Source organism: Lepidochelys kempii, chromosome 13 (genome assembly GCF_965140285.1).
Source record: "Lepidochelys kempii isolate rLepKem1 chromosome 13, rLepKem1.hap1, whole genome shotgun sequence".
Lineage (NCBI taxonomy): Eukaryota > Metazoa > Chordata > Testudines > Cheloniidae > Lepidochelys > Lepidochelys kempii.
Genome location: NC_136392.1, coordinates 21,145,120 through 21,165,161, shown reverse-complemented (window position 1 = coordinate 21,165,161; position 20,042 = coordinate 21,145,120). Strand labels below are relative to the sequence as shown.

Genomic DNA, 20,042 nt, shown 5'->3' with positions numbered 1-20,042 from the left:
GCCTGAGGATTTTGAGAGGCTAGAAAGAGGAGGACTTTTTATTACTCCCAACAGACTTGCTGAATTCAGTATGAAGCCTGTGGAGAAGATGGGGTGGGGGGGCTAAGGTTGAAAAACACTCACTTCCTACTGCCTCTGAATGTGGGGCTCACAGAGGTCTCTAAGCAGTGTGTGGCATTGCCTGCTGTATGAAGAGATCATCCTGGACACTAGGTCTGAACTTTACCACTCTGATGGGCAGCACCAAACCACTGGTTCTCCGTGATCAAATCTGGGGGGTTGAAATATGACTCCTGAGTCAGTGGTGGTCATAACCATCATGCTGCGGGGAGAGGCTCCAGTGGTGAATTCCCATTTGGGGCTGTCTCTCTGGGGGTGTGCTGAGGTACCCTGGGTGGTGGGGTGAGCTGGGATAGGAGTGCCTGGCTTAGGGTCAGTGGAAGTAGGGGGCAGATGCTTTCTGCTTTAACTTGGGGTTATTTTTCTGTTTGTAATTGGACTCTCCCCCTCCCACGCACTCCTTTTATTTGTCAACTCAGCTTGTCTGAAAACCCCAGTTAAGCCCTTCACTGCTGAATTACTGTGGGTTGCAACTACAGCTCTTGGGTAGGGGGACCAGATAGCAACTGTGGAAAAAAACAGCACAGGGGTGGAGGGTAATAGGTGCCTATATAAGAGCGAGTCCCCAAAAATGGGATTGTCCCTATAAAAACAGGACATCTGGTCACCCACTCTTGAGACTAAAGCGGTTAATGATATTGGCCTCAAAGTGCTTTCTACCCCCAGCTAATGCCTATAGACAGAGTGGATTTTCTGTGATGCTGTAGGAAATGGCTTGTTTTTTGCAGATCCCATTACAGACAGGTAATCCACTGGATGCTAGCTAGAATCCCTCCTTGCCTCTATACACCCTCCCTGAGGGATCCATTGGATTCAGCTATTGCCTCTGGTGCTGATTCCTAAATTAGCTTCTCTAGCTCCAATCTCCTTCTGGAGCAGAGTTGGCTGCGGGAAGGAGCAAGGAAGAGGTGTGGTTTTAAAAGGGAGGTAACTAGTCTATGCCACCCATTCTCTTCCCTTCCCCTATCCGCAGAGGTTAAGAGTCTGCTATAGCTGCCAATTAGTAAACATAGCTCTTTAGCTCAAGCTGTAGAGGCTACTGAGTTGGCTGGAGAGGTCCAAAGTTCAGTTCCCGGTGATAGCCATTGGCCGTTGTTTTTAGACCTGCTGAGACAAATTCTGCCCCTTGGTTATGCTCCTGTATCTCAAGTGGCTTCACTTCCTTCCAAATCTTCTCACTGCTAATGCTGTGTCCTCTGCCACTAAAGTCTGCAGCCTCTGACCTCCTGACTTGTCCCCTCCATGCAGCCAGGCCCTCATTAGACTGCACTTGTTCAAAATGAAATTGTATTACAGTAGCAGATAGGGGCCCTGACTGGGATTGGAACCTCATTATGCCAGGTGCTGCACACATCCATAGTGTGAGACAGTCCCTGCCCAGAAGAGTGCCCAATCTGAACAGACAAGAGAGAATCAGCGTGAGAGGGGAACCAGAAAGATGAAGTGACTTGTCAGAAGTCACACAGCACCTCATTGGCAGAACAGGGAATAGAACCCAAGTCTCCTAAAACATTTCACCCCGCTCACTCTGGCCACGGGCTGAGAACCACTGGTCTGTCAGCGCACAGCTGTGGCCCATGTGACGTTCTCAGGGTAGTGACTAGGGTGGGGCAGGAAGGGCACCTGCCCCAGGCACAGAGCCACCAGGGGGAGAGAGTGTAAAAATGGGGCCATGCAGGATCAGGCCCAGCATCAGCACCTTTCCCCTGGCAGGATTGGGCCTGGCAGCATCCGTAGGAGGCCAGAGTGCTCAGTGTGGTCCACCACCCCTCAGGATCATGGGACCAGTGACCCTGGTTGGAGCAGGATCCCCGGTACTAGGACTGCAGTGGCAGGTGGGCTGCACTGCTGAGCTATGTGCAGCCGAGGTAGGAGACCAGCGGGCATGGGGAGGGGGTGCAGCTGGTGCCTGGGGAACAGACTCTAGGTGTGGGGGCGGGGGTGAGTCTCTGGATGGGGTCTAGATACTGGTGCATGGTCCCTGGATGGGGGAGTTGAGGGCTGGGTGCATGCGGGGGGCAGTCCCAGGCTCGGGGGACACCCTGCACCAGGCAGGGCTCCCCATCTTTGCAAGCAGGATTTGCAGACACACTTCCACACTACTGCTGGCAGCGCAGCTGGGCTGAGCGTCTGGAAAGTACAATATGCCATGCCACCCTTTTTGTAAGTTAATTCATTTTAACAGTTAATGTTTTGATGTATTTTGTTAATTTAAAATGCTCTTGGTAGATATTTGCTAGTGTTGAAATGAAAGGTAGTAGATGGATTTGACTTGTATTGCTGTCATATAACAAATACTACACCATTTTTTTGGAGACGTACTCTGTGTGTGTGTGTGTGTGGTATAAAAACTGAGAGCCTCATATGCGGCCCACAATGGTAAATAGGTTGAGAACCTCTATTTCAGACAAACAGCTTATTCACCAGAAAACTCAGATTGGCTCTAACAAAACTACTGTATTCAAATTAGATTTGGCTAAATAAATAAAACCTCTTGAAACAACTTATTTTGAGACTTTCAACACAGAATGTTTCAAAATTTAGCTAGATTTGGTTTTAAAAACTGTTTTTAAAAATAAAAAAATTCTGAGTTAAATGAAATGTTTTTTTGGTCCCAAAACAATTTTTTAAAGCGGTGTTTTTTGGCCAGCGAACTAAAAAATAGCTCCGCTCTGGAGTCTCAGCCCAGTGCACCATCCATTAGCCCACATAGCAGATCTGGTAGCTACTTTTGAGTATTTCCAAAACTCATTCTTCCCGTAGTTCAAGATTCCACTCCAAGCTCCTGTTATATCCTGCTTTGAATGCTGCAATCACCTCCATCATGTCTGTTCACTGAATCTCATATCTCTCCTCACCTTTATGCAGCTCCCAGATGCTGTCCCCACCTAACTCTCTTGCCTAGGCTCTGCCCACGCTTCTGTTTTTAATCAGTCCACGTCTGTCTGTGTGCTGTGAAAAAGAGAACTGCTGAGTAAGCTGTAAGTTTTGCTGTCTTCTCTCCTGACCCTTCCCCCATCTCCACCCCCTTCATGCACACCTTACTTAGCCCCAACTTTTTACACTATGCTTATGCTTGAGACAACTTCACAAGAGGCATATTTAGAACATGTTGGTGGCATACCTAAAGCATGGCTTCCATGTCAAAAGAGAACATGAATGCTGCCTCGAAAGAGAGGCTGACCTAGAGGAAACGTTGTATAGAGGAAGAAACTGAATCTGTCAACATGACTCTTGGAAGCACAAACAGATTAGCACAAGACCAAAATAAATGGTGAAAACTGGTGGTGCCCTGTGTACCTGAGTGGGTAGGATTATAAGAAGAAAAAAGTATGTAGGTACTTCAGTTCCTTCAAAAGCCAACAGACGATCCGCATAGTTAGGGCCCTGCCAAATTCATGGTCCATTTTGGTCAATTTCACAGTCATAGGAATTTAGAATAGTAAATTTCATGATTTCAGCTATGTAAATCTGGAATTTCAGTGTTGTAATTGTAAGGGTCCTGACCCAAAAAGGAGTTTGTGTCTTTTGGGGGGGTTATCATAGGAAGTGTTGCAGTACTGCTTCCTTCCGCTGGAGAGCAGCTCTGAAAGCAGAGCAGCAGTACAGAAGTAAGGGTGGCATGGTATGGTATTGTCGCCCTTACTTCTGCACTGCTACTGTTGGGGTGCTGCCTTCAAAGCAGGGCGCCTGGCCAACAGCTGCTGCTCTTGAGCCACCAGCTCTGAAGGCAGCACAGAAGTAAGGCTGGTAATACCATGACCCCCTCTAAAATAACCTTGTGACCCATGCTCCCAAAACTCTTTTGGGTCAGGACTCCCAATTTGAGAAATGCTGGTTTCCCCTGTGAAAGCTGTTTAGACTAGGGTAAAAGCACAAAAGACCAGATTTCATGGTCCGTGATGCATCTTTCATGGCCGTAAATTTGGTAGAGCCCTACGCATAGTTGTCAACGTGTTCCACCTAATCTAAACTAGAGCTGTGCTGTGTGGCTTTTGTTTTGTTTTAATATTCTCTGCAGATTCCCCCCTTCCCCCCCTTAACAGAGGGAAAGAACATGGGTTTGGAAATGCTCTGACTTTGCCTCAGGGAAATTGTAGTTTGGGTCAAGCTCCCATTATCCTTTCTAGGCCAAGCTTCCTGGTTGAACTACATCTCCCATGATGCAACATAGTCAACCCTCTTGGGAAATGTAGTCTGGCTGAGAACCCTGGCCTGTGGAGGGGAATGGGCATGTGAGGTAACCAAACTACAACTGCTCCTAGGCACCTTGGCTGCAAGTTTTCAGTGGAAAGCAGACACTTATGGGAATACTCAGGTTAGTTGAGAACCCAGTTGATGAAAAGCTTTCAGCCAGTCCTAATGAAGAGCTCATGCCTCTCTGATTGTATCGAACTATACTGCATCCAGTTCATGCCCTTGGCCCGACAGCCATCTAGAGCATGGACTCTGGACAAGACTTGTTGGGAGCCCAATTTGAGACCCCTTAACAGAGCCTGATTTTCAGAGGGTAGGCACTCTTTCTGAACACTGGGTCTTTAAAGCCATTTCAAGCTGGGCAGCCAGATCAATAGATGCTTTGGAAAATCCTGACTCTCTTAGTGCTTGTATACTATCTGAGTGCCTTGCCATCTTTAATGTGTCTGTTCTGGCAACGCCCCACGGTAAATGGGCAACCACATGGTGAAGAGAAATTGTGAGGCTGTTAGAGGCGTGTGTGTGTGAGATGGGTGGTGCTAAGTTAGGTGTAGGTGCAGAAGACAAAACACCCACATGAGTATGGACTAGTGGGATTGTACTCCCGCAGCTCCTCCTGCCACCGAGGCTATACTGTTTTTTAGCAAGCTGGCTTGAGTATGCCTACGGGTGCTGCAGTCGCACCTCCTGATTGCTAGGTAGCCTTACCCTTTGTGTCTAGACCAGGAAATTCCCCGTGGGCTGAAAATCACCATCTGGATCCTGACACACCAATAAATATCAAAATGCAGCTCCCCTCAAAAGCCAGCAGCAGAAGGTGCCGCCCCCCCCCCTGTACCTTTCATAATCTCGCAAAGCGGGGTGAGGAGGGAAGGTCTCCCCCTTGACTTCCAAGAGCTCTGCCCCGGGCTGCTGCTTGGGCTGGATACTGCGTATGGATGAGTTGGGGCACCAGATGTTGATATGTGTTGGTGCTGGGCTTGGTGACTGCTTGCAAGCACTTCCTGCCTCCTGCAGGAGTGCTAAGGAAGTAGCTGGGGTAGTTCAGTGTGGTCCCTCTGGAGGGGGCAGAGGTTCGTATTGCTTCTCTCTACAGCTTGGGGGAGCAGGATGAGCCCCTTAGGGCACAAGCTGGGGAGCAAGGGGGGATGACTGACTGCCTTCCTTATCACAAAAGGACAGACCTGTCTGAACGACCCAGGCTCCGTTTGGGGTGGGGGGGAGGGGTCCTGAATCTTCCCCTGGCTTTCCCGCCCCCCCCCCGGCTGACCAATCAGGTAGGAATTGGGTCCTGGGATTCACGAAGCAGCCCCCGGTTACCAAGGCTCGCTGGGCCCTAAGGCTGAAGTACACTACCCTGTTATAAATGACCCATGCGTGCTGTGTGGATGTGGTAGCACCCTGTGGGGTTCTGGCAGTGCCAGAGGTCTCCTGCCCAGCCCCATGCCTGCTTTTGAGCACTAGCTGCTTCCTTGGAAAGGAGGGGTGACAATCCCCCTCCAGAGTGAAATTCCCTGTGTCCTCAGCCCCATAGCAAACACTCTGGAAGCCTGGAGGAACATGAATATGGTGGCTGGACTGTGTGATGTTTTCCCCCTAGTGGCGGAGCACAGATGACCAGACCCCTGATGGCTAAGGATTAGTTTACCTGACTGGGAGGGGAGCTGGGTTTTGGCCTGCAGTGTGGGGGTCTCGTCCTGTCTCTCCAAGGCTGTGTGAGACTGAGCCAGTGATTGAGGAGCTGCGGTGAGCTGGCATCTGGCCCTCTAGGGTAAGGCAGAGATAGGGAGTGGTAGCCGAAGGCACGCAGTACAAGCTTTCTGGAATGAAGGCGTTGAAAGCCCTGTAAGCATCCTTGCCATAGTGCCTTGTTAATCATAGGCAGGAGCCTGCTTGGATGAGTTTCTGCTCAGCAGCGCCCTTAAACTTGTGTCCTCTGGAGCTCAGATTAGGTTCCCTCACCACGGTACCGCCCCGTGCCTGCCAGATACTCCGTGGGTGGAAAGTGGGTTAAACTGAAGGCTCATTTCTTCCTCTGCTACCCCCTTCCCATGACCAAGTAAACATAAAACCCTTTTAGTGTCTTGCAGTCTGAGCCCAGGGTGTGCTCAGGCCGACTGTCCAGTGCACTCCTGGCAGCGCTCACCCATGGGGAAAAATCCAGCTCTGTGCCCCTTGTATGTGCTGTCCTGGGAACCAAGGAGTCTGGCTGGGTGTGAAGCAGAGGACAAAGAGGGAAGGTCAGGTGACTCCTGCCCACTGGCTGGGGCATTGGCTGCACTGCTGTCAATGAAACAGCACTGGAGAAAGCTGGGCTCAGCAGACTGGTGCACGTGGGGGATGGCTCATGACCCTGTCCCAGCACAGCAGAGCTGACAGGCACTGAAGCTTCTGGACCCAGCCAGGACATTTGCTCTGGGATGCACAGCAGCAAAACAAACTGGTAGGATTTTGTTACCCCTTTGGGGTGGGGAGTGCAGGAGGAACATGGGGCTGGGATTGTGGGGTTTGATGTGGATGTCCCTGCTGGAACAATTCGAGGGATGTCTGGCAGCTGGAGTGATATGACTCTGTGTGCAGCATACCAGGAAGGTTGCATCTGTTTTGGGGAAGAGGCAGCATCTGATGGTGTTCAGCTGTCCCCTTCCATCTGGGTAAGGAATCCTTCTCTTTCCCCACAGTGTTTGCTCTCAAGGTCTCTGCTGGCTGCGTTGCATTGGCTGGCTTGCTGGGTGAATGGGAGGTGGCTTTAAATCCCTCATCTGCAGGATTTGTGAGCTCCTCCTAGCTCTGCCTCCTGGGGTGCCCCTGGGATGAGGGTCACATGCAGAGATGGGATCTGGGGCCTGTATGGCAGCAGGAGGAAACGAGCTGAAATCTTGACCTCTCCTCTGGAGTCTGGTTTCATGCTGCTTCGGGCAGCCATTGGGGGCTGATACAGAGTAACTGGAAGTCTGTTCTCTCTTGGAGCTAATCAGGCTGAGTATTATGGCCTCGGCACACTGGCTGTCCTTCCTAGTTCAGAGAGTAAGTGGGATTTGAACCTGGGAAGCTTGTGTAGCAGAGGAGCACTTGCCGCTAAGCTACCAAACTGGCTTTCTGGCTCATGTCCAGAACAACTGTTACCATCCTGTGCAGGCCAGCAGACTAAGATTGTATGCCTGTGTCTTCGAGAGGTAGGGTGGCCTAGTAGCTAGAGCAGAAGGCTAGTAGCCAGGGCTTCTGGGTTCCATTCTGGGGTCTGCCACTTACTCAGCTTAACAAGGCAATGCTTAATCTCTCCCTGCCTCAGTACTTGTTTTCACCCAGCACTGCCAGCTGGGCTCAGCCATCTCATACCAACCTGCTTTCCTCTAACTATTACAGGGGCTTGGTGAATAAGCCTGGAAACCTTTTCCCACCCCTCTCGGTCTCAACCTGTTAGTTTCCCAACAGCTGAGGATGGGGGTGGGGGGGAAGGGAGGTCACTAAGAACACAAAGGTCTTAGTTCTAGGAACTGTATCTGTCAGGAGAGATTCCTGTCCCCATCTTATTGTTACCAGAAGAGGTTAATAGAGATGTTGTGGCCTCCACTGCTAGCCCTCTTAATGCAGTTCATGAATGGTGGCCATAGCCTTGGTCTCTGGTCCATGGCTGCATCTACACAGAGAACTGAGTTGGTGAGACAACACGGGTGCTGGTATCAGCCCTGCAGTGTGTCGCCACTCGTTGGGCAGCTGTGCTTGCAGTTTTACTGTGTCTACTTGGGGGCTGTCACATGGCTATTCAGTCTCATTGCCCCAGGGTACCTATCCCATAGGCCCTGTTGCAGCTTCCTGAAGTGGTGGCTCCTGGGAGACTTCGTAAAGCCTTCTGGAAGTCCAGGGAAGCTGTGAAAGAAATCAAACTCCTGTAACTCCCTGGGTACTGACTGTCTCCCTGCCCCCCTCTCAAAATGGAGGCCAGGCTGAATAGCCAGCTCTCATGCCTTGCTTAGCAAGAGGTTTCTGCTGGGATTCCATGTGCTAGCCAGGAGGAGATTGGCTGCCAGTTACACATGAGTTCCTGCCAACTGCTCTGGGGGGCTGCATACAATGTGCCACAGAATCTTGGCATGCCGGTGCATCCCACTTGTATCATCATGAAGTTCCAGCACTTGATGCAAAACTGCAGTGCGTACCATGCAATTTGCAAGGCTCTGTGACATCCTCAGCATCTTGGCAGCCCGCTGTGTGTGGCAAAGAGAGGATTAACCTCCTTTTGGGAATGATAAGATATGAAGATTATGGGCCATGCAGGGTTTCCTTGCTAATGAAAACCAAAAGCTGTGTGATTGGGGTGCATGAGTGCCTAATGCAAGTGGCCTTCCAAAGCCGTCTGAGTCCTCCGCCAGCCTGCAACTAAATAGCCCTTAACTTTTCATACTTACAGCACAGTCTAGTCCACTTAATCGGAATGACTGCTTCTCTGGGATCTACCCCCAGGAGCCAAATGATGGTGAATGGCAACGGCTGTTGCTTAACTGGGAAAGTATTAACAATTTCCACTCTAGTGGAGATTCATCTACACCTGTATGTAGTGGCTGTGAAATGGTTCCAAATCAGAAGTGGTTGGGATTTGGCCTTTAATGAGTGTAAAGTGCAGAGACTTCTGTTGTTCAGTATAGTGCTACTCTGGATGTCTTCCACCTCTCTTCCATGGCCTCTTCTAATTTGGACAGCTACGTGCATGGTGCAGAAGGCCATCTGCCAGGGTGTCCCAATAAGAAGATCACGCAGTACAAAGTGACTGCTGGTGACTTCATTATGGGATTAAAGACCTCTGGGATGGCAAATGCCAATCCATGTAAAAGTGAAATGGCTCATACCGATTAGCATTCAACTGCAAATTAACGCCTGCCATCTGCTTTTGAAGAGTACAGTGATAGGGTGATAACTGTAACCCGTTAATGATAATGACCAAGAATTCTGCAGGGAAACGTGGTGATGCCGGTTTGCATGGTGGCAGACCCTCCAGGAGTAGGAAGAATGCATGCGAGCTCAGAGTTGCCAATTGTCACTATTTTATTCCCAGTCTTGTGATATCTGTTGCCTTCTTCAAAATATGGAGATATGTGAGAATCTCGGATTTTTTTTTTAATAAAGTGTCTAGCCTTCACAGTTGCAGGGAAAGCTTGAAAATGTAACCCTTTAAAGGCTCAAACCAGAAGGTAAACAAGAACCCCTTTTAATTCATGATCTTAGGGTGTGGCTCATGAGTTTTGAATATTTTGTGTTTGGCAGTATGTTGCTTTTCCCCTGCCGAGGTTTCTCCATCTTCCCAAAGAGAGACACCGCACATACTGTGTTCATAAGGGGTATGGTTCACCTTCCACTGAAGTTAACAGGAGTCTTTCCGTTGACTTCAAAGGCAATCCAATGAAGCCTAAATACAGCATGTGCAGATAGGAGTGGGAAGCCAGGTTACAAAGCAACAGCCATGTCACTCAACCCAGGAATGTCGCTTCCCAACAAGCTGAAGGCCACATCCCATGGGGTGGGCTCTCTATTCACCCAGGTGATATTATGTAGCTAAAAAGAGGGCAAAAATCTCTCCTTGGATCTGCACAGTGGTTCTCTCTTCTGCTGTCGTTACAGTCCTGGGTCTCCCAAAAGAAAAACATAGGATCAGAGCTGAGATCTGCCATGCAGAAGTGAGGAGAATTCTGACCCAAGTAAAGAATTTCAGCAGAATAGCTGACCTGTAAGTAAGCGGTGGCAGCAAACTCTGTCAATGCTGAGTGGTGGTCCCATGAGACATCCTAATAATTCAAGGAAAGCTTTAACTCTAGTTGGTCTAGTTCTTTTGTGCTGATCACATTCATGTCAAGGAGCCATGGCTTGGCTTCTGCTAGATCGTATCTCTGTTTTATCACAGAGTAGTACTTCCTTTGCCTTGGGCGTTCATCTATATATCCTGTTCCCCTCTACGGGGTGTGCGCATGCCGCTGGCAAGGACTCTGGCCTACAAGGAGAGCTCCTGCAGCAGGGAATGGTCTGAAGACCTAGGTGGCAGGGAGGAGACTAGCTTATTCTCTGATGTTAAAGGGTGTGGACAGGGGTTTCTTTTTGACTGATCACAAAGTAGAATGGCACATTTTTTCCCTCTTTGGAAACACCTCTCTGGTCTGTAAGCAGTATGGGTGAGTATGGTAGCATGTGGGAACACAGGACTGGGAAGCCGGAGGTCTGGACTCTGATTCTGGCTTTGTCATGGACTCACTGCATGGTCTTGACCAAGCCCCCTTAACCTCTCTGCCTCCCCTTCCCCATTAAATATTATTCCCATTGTATTACTTACCCCATGGGGGTGGGGGGCTGCACAAATGGCTGTGAAGTGAAAGATGATTTCCCTACGGGAGGCACCTGTATGTGCCCTGGGGGTATGAATGGCTGGTTCATTTTGATGGAATCCATGGGCCCAGAGAGTCCAAGGGGTCATCTGTCACTGCACAACACTAAACAGTTAAATATGGTTTGAGGTTTTGAGGGATGAACTGTCTGCTCAGGTGCATGGCAAATGCACCATCAGAAAATCTTCTTTTCTTCCTGTGTCTTTTTAAGAAAAGATTTAAGAGGGAAAAACAGTTAAAGCATTTGTAACGTAATAGGCCTTTATTTGAACAATATCTCTCATTGCTAAGGCTATGTTTTAGTCTCAGATATTTTTAGTAAAAGTCATAGGACAGGTCATAGTAAACAAAAATTCACGGCCCGTGACCTGTTCATGACTTGTCCTAGATACCCCTGCCTAAACCTTGGGTGCTCTTGGGCAGGCGGCAGCCCGGAGGGATCCGCACACTGCCCCTGCCCCAAGCACCTGCTCTGCAGCTCCCATTGACTGGGAGCCATGGCCAATGGGAGCTATGGATGTGGTGCCTGCAGGCAGAGCCAGGATGCAGAGCTCCCTGGCTGTGCTTCTGCCTTGGAACATGTTGCTGCTTCTGGGGACCCCCCCTCCATTCCCCCAAAATAAGCACCACCCAGAGCCCTCACCACCTCCCACGCTCCAACCCCCTTCCTCAGCCCTGAGCCCCCTCCCACACCCAAACTCCTGCAATGCCTGGTCTGGGGGCTGCCTCAGCCCCCTCCCTACAGCAGCAGAAGTCATGGAGGTCATTTGTGACCTCCATGCCAGACTTGCAGCCTTACTCATTGCCTTTCCCTTCAGCTGTAGGGCCTTAAAGGGGAAAACCCCCACTGTTTGCTGGTCTTTCAAAGATAGCAATAACTTTCCTGGGGTGAGGGAGAAACAGCAGCTGCTGTTTCCTTGAAAACAAAACAGGACACAAACACATAAAAGGAGAGAAAAGAACAGCAGAAATAGGAAATACAGCTTCTGTCTCTAGTGCTGACTCTCTCACTTGCAACCTCGCCGCTGAAGAAATGCGGGCATGGCACATGGTCCAATCAGCCTCTCTAAGAGCTGGCAAACTTGTACCAGCGTGGGGCTGTTTAGAGCAGTGGTTTTCCACCTGTGATGCGTGGACCTCTGGGGATCTGCAAACTATGCCTAAGATTTCCATTTGAAATGTTTTTAGGGGTCCATAAATGAGAAAAAGTTGAAAACCACTGGTTTAGAGCATAGCTTTTAGCTGCCTCTGGTCATGTGCTCACAGCAATGTTGCAAAAAGGGCGGTCTTGGCCAATCAAGCCAGACTCCTTAATGTAAGGCAAAAAGAGGGGAAAGGAAAGAAATAAGGTGGGAAAAAGAGGACACATTTTGCGGGGGGAGGCAGCAGGGACCCAAGGCTCACATTCCAGGTGTTAAGGATTTAGCCAAAACTGGTCTCATTGGTTCCCTCTCTGTGGCATGGTCTGGTCAGGACACCCAGGACAGTGAAGGCCCAACAGTGTTCTGGGGGATCCCAGCTTCCAGAAAGCAGCAGCCATGTTGAATCTCACCCCTTTCTCCCACCTCTGTGTTATGATCTTCTCTTTTCTCCCCCCCGAATTCTCTCTCTAGAACCTTTAAAAATGGGTTTTGGGCAGCATAGCCCACCCCCTGCACTATTTGGTTTTGTTTTGGTCTATCAATTAGACCTAATTTCTAAAACAGAAATTCTGGGCCATTAGTTTGTTTCCATTTTCCTTTTGTTTACGAGTTGTAATTTTAACCCCCTCCATAGACCTCCCTTCTTCAGACTAATCCAGTCTTGTGGCTCTAATGCAGGGTTGGGTAAACTTTTTGGCCTGAGAGCCACATCTTGGTATGGAAATTGTATGGGGGCGGGGCATGAATGATCACAAGATTGGGATGTGGGAGAGGGTGAGGGCTCTGGGGTGGGGCCAGAAATGAGGAGTTCAGGCTGTGGGAGGGGGCTCCAGACTAGGGCCGGGGGGGGGTGCTCTGGGCTGGGACCAAGGGGCTTGGAGGGCAGGAGGGGATCAGGGTGCAGGCTCTGGGTGGTGCTTACCTCAAGCAGCTCCCAGAAGCAGCGGGCATGTTCCTCCTCTTGCTCCTGTGCAGAGGCGTGGCCAGGCAGCTCTGCATGCTGCCCTGTCCACAGGCGCTGCCTCTGCAGCTCACATTGGCTGCAGTTCCTAGCCAGTGGGAGTTGCAGAGCTAGCGCTTGGGGTGGGGGCAACATACAGAGCCCCCTGGCTGCCCCTAGGCATAAGAGCCAGAGAGGGGAACATGCAGCTGCTTCCGGGAGCCGCGCGGAGCCACTGCACGCGCAGAGTGGGACAAGCCCCAGACCCCGCTCCCCAGCAGGAGCTCAAGGGCCAGATTAAAATGGCTGAAGGGCCAGCTGTGGCCCCCAGAGCATAGTGTGCCCACCCCTGCTCCAATGCTTGCTGACTTTTTATATTTAAAAAATAGGCTTTTGTTGACTCTTCTACCTTGGACAACTTGGTGTCCAGGTCTCTCGCAGCCCCCCTGAGTCTCTCCCCACTTCCCTTGGTTGCAGTGTCAGACCATGAACTATGTGGGACAGCTGGCTGAGACTGTGCTGATCACTGTGAAGGAGCTGTACAAGGGCCTGAACCCAGCCACCCTGACGGGATGCATTGACATCATTGTGGTGAGGCAGCCAGATGGCTCTTTCCGGTGCTCACCTTTCCACGTGCGCTTTGGGAAGCTGGGAGTCCTGCGCTCCAGGGAGAAAGTGGTAAGTGATGCCCTCCAGATGGGGTATGTGCTGTTCGTGCTAGGGAGCACTGGTGTCTACTTGCTTAGGTCCCCTCCTTTCTCCTCCATTCTAGTTCTTCCTGAAACTAAGTTCACGGAGGCTGGCTTGAAGGTGGAGACAGAGAGCCCTGCCATTTGCCTGGGTTGTCTCACAGCCCTGGTGCATTGTGGAATGGTTCGCTTCCCCCTCTCTGAAGCTAGACCATCCTCAGCAGGCAGCTTGGGGGAGAGAGCGTCCCTCACTTACATGTGAGAAGACCTCTGTCCCTCATTTACCAAGTGATAGGTGGAAGTGAAACAGGCCTGCAGTCAGGGAGGAGTCTTGATGGGGACAGGTAGCCCCATAAGATGGGACACTCTCTCTCCAGTTTCTGGGGGGACGGGACTCACTCACCGGAGACTCCTTTGCCAAGCAGAATTCCATCCTCCTCCAAAAAAACTAGTGTCTGCAGCCCTCCTAGTTTTCAGAGGGTTTGGCATGTGGCTGTGGTGGCATGGAAGGAGGTCCCCAGGGAAAATGTGCTTTGGATGGAACTCCCCTCTTGTCTTGTGTGTGACTTTATTGCCTGGGAACTGCTGGGTGAGGTAGATTTCTATGGATTCCAAGCCCAGCTTTCCCCCTCTTTCCCCCGCTCCGCCCCCTGCTTGTCAGGTTGACATAGAAATCAACGGGGAACCAGTGGACCTGCACATGAAGCTGGGAGACAATGGAGAGGCCTTCTTTGTCCAGGAGTCAGAGGAGAATGAGGTAAGCCATGTTCAATAGCTGGGAAGAGGTGAATGTACCCCTCTGAGTGCCCTGAAATGGCTTCTGTACCTCTTGTCAGCCAGCTCATTTTTTTTCTGTATCTTCCTGACTTTGTGCCTACTGCAAGAGGGATGGGGAGTGGAAGAGAGAATGCTGTTCTACATTGGAGTTGTGCCATTTGCCCTTGCTGGCTGTTGGAGTGTGTGTATAGTACTCTTGCGTGCGCGCGCTCTCTCTCTTCGGGTGTAATGCATGGAAAGGTCCCTCTGTCAAGGAGCTTATGATGCAATGTAGAGGAGGTCAGAACTGGAGCATCTCCAGGACCCTGATGAACAGCATAGTGATTAGCCAGCCCCCTTTTTGAGGCTTTATCAATGGTCAGAGCAGAGAGGTGGACTTGAATCTTGGTGCTTCTGCTGTGCCTGACAATGCGTGGGGTCTTGTGAGGGGGTGTCCATCCTGCTCCAACAACCCCCTTGTGCTGACTTTTGGCTGCTGCTAGATTAGACCGACTGACCTAGAGGTGAAAAGGCTGCGTATCCAGTTCCTAGTCCCCTCTGCACCGTTAACTTTTTTTTAAGTCTTGATCCCACCTTCTCATTGCATTTAGCCAATTTGACTTTGAAAGGAACTTTCCAACAGTCTCTACGGGCCAAGGCTAACAAAGGTGTCCTCGTGTGTATTCCACACGTACCAGACCTGAAGGGCTCATCATTACAAAATTGTCATGTCCTTGAATGAAAGGTATTGTGTAGATTGTCCCCACAGGGCTGGGGTCAAAGGCTAACAATTGTGCCTCTTCCCACCTGTTATAGGAGACGATCCCCTCCTGTCTGTGCACCTCCCCTATCCCTCTAGAAGAGAGCCCAGATCTCATGGCCGAACCATCCAAGGCATCCACTGTGTCTCAGCTCAGCCTGCTTGGAGAGCCAGAAGAATCGGGCTCTGACACGACATCCCTTCGTAAGAAAAGGCGGCGCAGGAAGAAGCCGAAGCCGAAGGAGGCAGCGGACTCTACTTCGGAAGAGCAGGAAGGGACTGACAGTGAAAGGACTCTCGAGGAAAAGCGCAAGCTGCTGACTGCCTGGTGAGCCCTGCTAGGGGGCTGGATGGGACTCCTTGTGGGTAGTGTGGTCTGGTGGACTGAGGCGAGGAAACCAGAGTCCATCACTGACTCCTGGGTGGCACTCAGCAACTCATTTGCCACCTAATCGCTGTTTCTCTATGTGAAGTGGCGGCAATTTCCACTACCTGCCTCCCAACGGGATGGGGGGTGGTTTGTTAGTAGCTAATGTTACTGCAACACCATGGGGAAGTGAAGCCTGTAGAAATGCTAAGCCTGTATTCCTTTAGCTTCTGGATACTGATAGTCTTGGGTTAACATCCTGGCTAGTTCCTTTCTCTGCATGAGGGGGAGGGTGTCACTTTGTAATAGCTCCCAATACTGGTATTTCCATCTTCCCCTCTACTTTATTTCTTTCTTCACAGTGATTCAGTTTATTTCTCCTTCACTGACCTCCCAAGTGAGGAAGCTGGGACTGTGCAATCCAAAGAGATCTATCATTATTCTGATGGGGAGCTGGCTCCGTCTCAGAGGTAATAGTCATTTGAAGGTTCCATGAGACAGTGGGGTGTATTGGAGGATGGGGTGACTAGAAAGCCGGCTGGAGCAAGGGAACGGCACTTGGAATATTAAGCTTCCCTGGCCCAGTAAGGGGTGAGTGGAAAGTAGAAGAGCTAGAAGCCCTGAATGGGCCCAGATCCTGTGGGCAGAGCTGAGAAGCAGCAAGGACAAATCTGCATGGGTGGTGGTGGTGGAAACTGGGGCCTGAAGGAGTCTCGGGGCTTGTCCAAACAGTGAACCGGGATGTGTAAATTCTAGTATGCATTAGTGTGTCCCACACTAAAAGTTCCCAAGTGTGCATTGATGTGGTAATGTTTAAAACAGGCCTACATCAGTGCACGCTTGGGAACTTTTAGTGTGTGCCAGCAGAGTCCGTGCAAGCTATTTGGTGCATGACATACTGGTGTGAACTAGAATTTACACCTCTCTGGTGCACACTAATGCACCATGTTGACAAGCCTTCAGAAGCAGTGTAGGCCACCAGCTCGGGTCCTGGACTGGGACTTGAGAGACCTTGGTTCTATCCCCAACTCCACTACTGACCTGCTGTGTGACTTCTGGCAAATCACTTCCAATTTCTCTGCCACTTTCCTCTCCCATCACTTGTCAGTCTTGGCTAGTTAGAATGTAAGCTCTCTGTGGCAGGGACTAGCTCTGTTTGTTCAAGTGGGGCCTTGAAGCCCCTGGTGCTACTGTAATACAAATAATTAATGTAAATGGGTGCTGTGCACATGGAAAGGGTTCTGCTTGACTTCCTGGTTCTTCTCTGTAGCCTCACTCCAAGCTGTCCGTCTTCCCCCAAAAGTGACTCTGAATTGGAGCTCAAACCCTCTGAGCCATCTCTTCTTGGAGCTGAATCCCACATGCAATGGACTTGGGGGAGGCTCCCTCAGGTAGGTAAGGGACGGGGAATGGAGTAAGCAATCTCTAAACAAATTTGCTTTTTGGAAAGACTGGGGGAAATTGGCTTTCTGACCACGTGTCGGTGGGCAGCTGGTGCATGGTCTAGTGAGAGAACATGGCTGTCCCAGGATTCAGGCGGCAGCTTAATTCTTTCAACTCAGGGAAATAGAATCAGTGCCGCAATTGTCTGAAGACATCTGTGCATTCTGCATGGGCTATTCTGGAGCAACGGTCAGGGGGTAGGATGTCTCTCTCTTAAGAGAAGGGCCGGGGGGAGAGGGGGATTTCTTATCTCTAGTATGTCTGACTCACTTGGTCTTGGTCTAATGCAGGGGTTGCCAACCCGTGGTTCCGGAGCCACATGTGGTTCTTCAGAGATTAATATGCGGTTCCTTGCATAGGCGCCAACTCCGGGGCTGGAGCTACAGGCGCCAACTTTCCAGTGTGCTGGGGGGTGCTCACTGCTCAACCCCTGGCTCTGCCCCAGGCCCCAGCCCTACTCCGCCCCTTCCCCTGAGTCTGCTGCACCCTTGCTCCTCCTCCGAGCCTCCTGCACACCACAAAACAGCTGATCATGGTGGGCAGGAGGCGTGGGAATGGAGGGTTAAGTGCTGATTGGTGCTGCTGACGGGGCAGAGGGGCTGCTGATATGTTACTGTGGCTCTTTGGCCATGCACATTGGCAAATTCTGGCTCCTCCTCAGGCTCAGGTTGGCCACCCCTGGTCTAATGCTTAGTCCCAGCCTTGCTTTTAATATAAATTAAAGTGTAACCCACAGACATAGACTCAGTTCTGACTCTCAGTAAGTGCCTACGTTCTACGGGATATTGTCCCTGTAGCTTGAACGCTAGATTGGATCCTACAGAATAGCACTAGTCCAGTGCTTCCTTCTCTTGGCTACCCACTGTGGCTGCATCTGCCAGTTCAGGTTTTGTTGGTCGAACCCTCACTAGCCAGAAGAGAACAGCCCAATGAGGCCGGAGGGTATTTACACTTGGGCCAATCAATTGTACGTGCATCAAGCCCATGAGGAGGGAGGGATATCCATGTGCAACCTTAATTCTGGCATTTTTTGAGTGCTTAACTTTGCAACCTTGAACATGTATTTTCTGTGTAATGTGTGCACAACGGCTTGTTCTTGATAATCAGTGGAACTGAGGTCGGTCTTTCTTCGATTATCTGTATATGTGAAACGGAGCCGTCTGCAGAAGCCTTCTCCATAAGGGCTACTCTAGACACACTCCTTGTCCACTACCTAGCTCTGTCTGAAACCAGTATGGTTTAAAGTAGCCCTGCCCGCCCCATTGGGTGATGCAATTATACTGGGATAAAGGTCTTGGACTAATATAGCTTATTTCAGTAAATATGGTACAGCAACTTTCCATAGTGCCAGAGTCCTGGGGGAGCAGATGCTTTGGGGTTAGAAGGTACTTGGTGAGCTCCCATCACTGGTGTAAGTTCCACAGAGCATCCACTCGCTCAGTGGCTCTCAACCAGAGGTCCAGGCTCCCCCCCAGGGGGCCACGAGCAGGTTTCAGGGGGTCCCCCAAGCAGGGCCAACATTAGACTCACTGGGGCCTTTGGCAGAAAGCTGCAGCCCTACCGCATGGGGCTGAAGCCCAGGGCCCTGATCCCACCACCCGGGGCTGAAGCTGAAGCTTGAGCAATGTAGCTTCACAGGGGAGAGGGCCTTGTGGCATGAGGCCCTAGGCAGTTGCCCTACTTGCTGCCCCCTAATGCTGGCCCTGACTTTTATATGCAGAAAACCAGTTATTGTGCCACAGGTGGGCCATGGAGTCTTCATAGCGTGTGGGAGGGGGCTCAGAAAGAGAAAGGTAGAGAATCCCTGTGCTGGCTATTGACTCTCTTCTTCATGCACTCCATGCGGATACCATGCCAGCTGAGGCCTAGAAATACACATGGGAGGGAAAGGATGCCATTTGGAGGAGAATTTTTGCCTTTCCTTTTAAAGGCTGACCCTTTTTGTTTTTACCCCTCCCTCACTAACCCTCCTTCCTCCTCTTAAGGTGAGTAAATTGGAGCGAGTCGAACCAGTCAAGTCCACTATGACCATCACGACGACAGCAACCACTCCAGTGAGCCAGGCGACCCACTTCCAAGCCATCATGGCAGGTTTGGAAGGAGACTTGAAAACAACAGACTCCTGGGATACGTCCTGTTCCTCCACCACACCTGTAATTAGGCCGACGCCCGTCTTCCAAAATGGGAATGGCCCCCGTGTGCCAAAAGACCAGCTCTCAGCAGAGTCTGCAGCTGCGGTGGGGAGTATGCCAGAGACTGCTCTTCCCCGAGTAGGAGAGCAGGGCCCACAGAAACAGTCAGTGGGAGAGGCTGTGGAAGGAGAAGAGAATGTGGTGAAGAACCAGCAAGTCCTAGAGCTGGATCCCTCTTGTGCGCAGGCAGCCCCAGCCCCAAGACGGGCTGATTCGGAGAGCATGGAACCCAGTGGTAGGCCAGGAACCAAACCAGAGAGCCCAAGGAGGCAGGGTGAGCAGCAGGTTGGATGGTGCAGAATGCAGACTGCTGTAGTTCTGTTTATGGGGTTAGGCCACCTGGCTTAGAGCTGTGCATGTGATATCCATATCTTCCATCCAGGCCAGCCCCAGGTGTCTCTTCTGAGCATGCACGGGAGGCCCTTGTGCTTTGGGAGTGGGGTGTTCATTCTGCAGCTCCCCTGCCCAATGGTGCCCCAAGCTCCCTGTGATACTCCTGGGAAGGTCAGTGTGCTCTCTGGCTCCCCTGGTGGCAAGCACTCTAATTCATCTCCTCTTCACCAGCTTTGCAAGCTCCAGAGCACCATGCACCTCCAACTTCCCTCTTTCAGTTGGCAACCCCCCTCCTGCATCCCAAATACCAGTCCCCTCCCTTATCCCTCAAATATGCCATGTCTGTTGCCTGAGTCGTCCTGGCCTATGCACCTCACTTTGTGCAAGTCCAGCAGGTCTCTGGGTTGCTCTGTCTTCTCTTCCCTTTTGTGGCTGACACTAGCTATGCAGAATTCTTGCTCAGCTGTGTGCCTTGCTGTTCATCCTTTCCAATATTCAAGGATATTGGGTTTCTAGCATTTAAGTGACACTGAGCCACAGCTTGCTTCTTCTGTGGGATGAATCCAGAGCTACATCAACTGAGATTTAATGGAGCTACTTGGCTTTCCCCCAGCATAGCAAGGCAAAAATCGAATACGTTGGCATAGGTACAGCAGTTTGGTTTATTGCAAACCCCTCAGAGTAACGCTAACAACCAGGGAGAGTTGTTGGACTTATTTCCTTGCTACTGAA

The 20,042-nt window shown here is 50.7% G+C and overlaps 1 protein-coding gene across 10 annotated transcripts in view; it reads left to right on the top strand.

Annotated features, from left to right (window-relative positions):
• LPIN3 (lipin 3) overlaps positions 1 to 20,042 on the top strand; it is a 55,942-nt gene that overhangs the window by 24,397 nt on the left and 11,503 nt on the right. For 9 of the 10 annotated variants that reach the window (XR_012154699.2, XM_073309718.1, XM_073309716.2 and 6 more), the window contains 6 exons: positions 13,248 to 13,448; positions 14,121 to 14,216; positions 15,032 to 15,303; positions 15,705 to 15,812; positions 16,613 to 16,733; positions 18,771 to 19,251. Coding sequence is in view for 9 of the 10 variants with exons in the window: in XM_073309718.1 (XP_073165819.1) it covers positions 13,257 to 13,448; positions 14,121 to 14,216; positions 15,032 to 15,303; positions 15,705 to 15,812; positions 16,613 to 16,733; positions 18,771 to 19,251 (1,270 nt within the window). In the remaining variant the exon portion in view is untranslated. Of the gene's footprint in view, positions 1 to 9,933; positions 10,040 to 13,247; positions 13,449 to 14,120; positions 14,217 to 15,031; positions 15,304 to 15,704; positions 15,813 to 16,612; positions 16,734 to 18,770; positions 19,252 to 20,042 lie in introns of all 10 variants that reach the window. The other variant, XM_073309719.2, reaches the window with a different exon arrangement.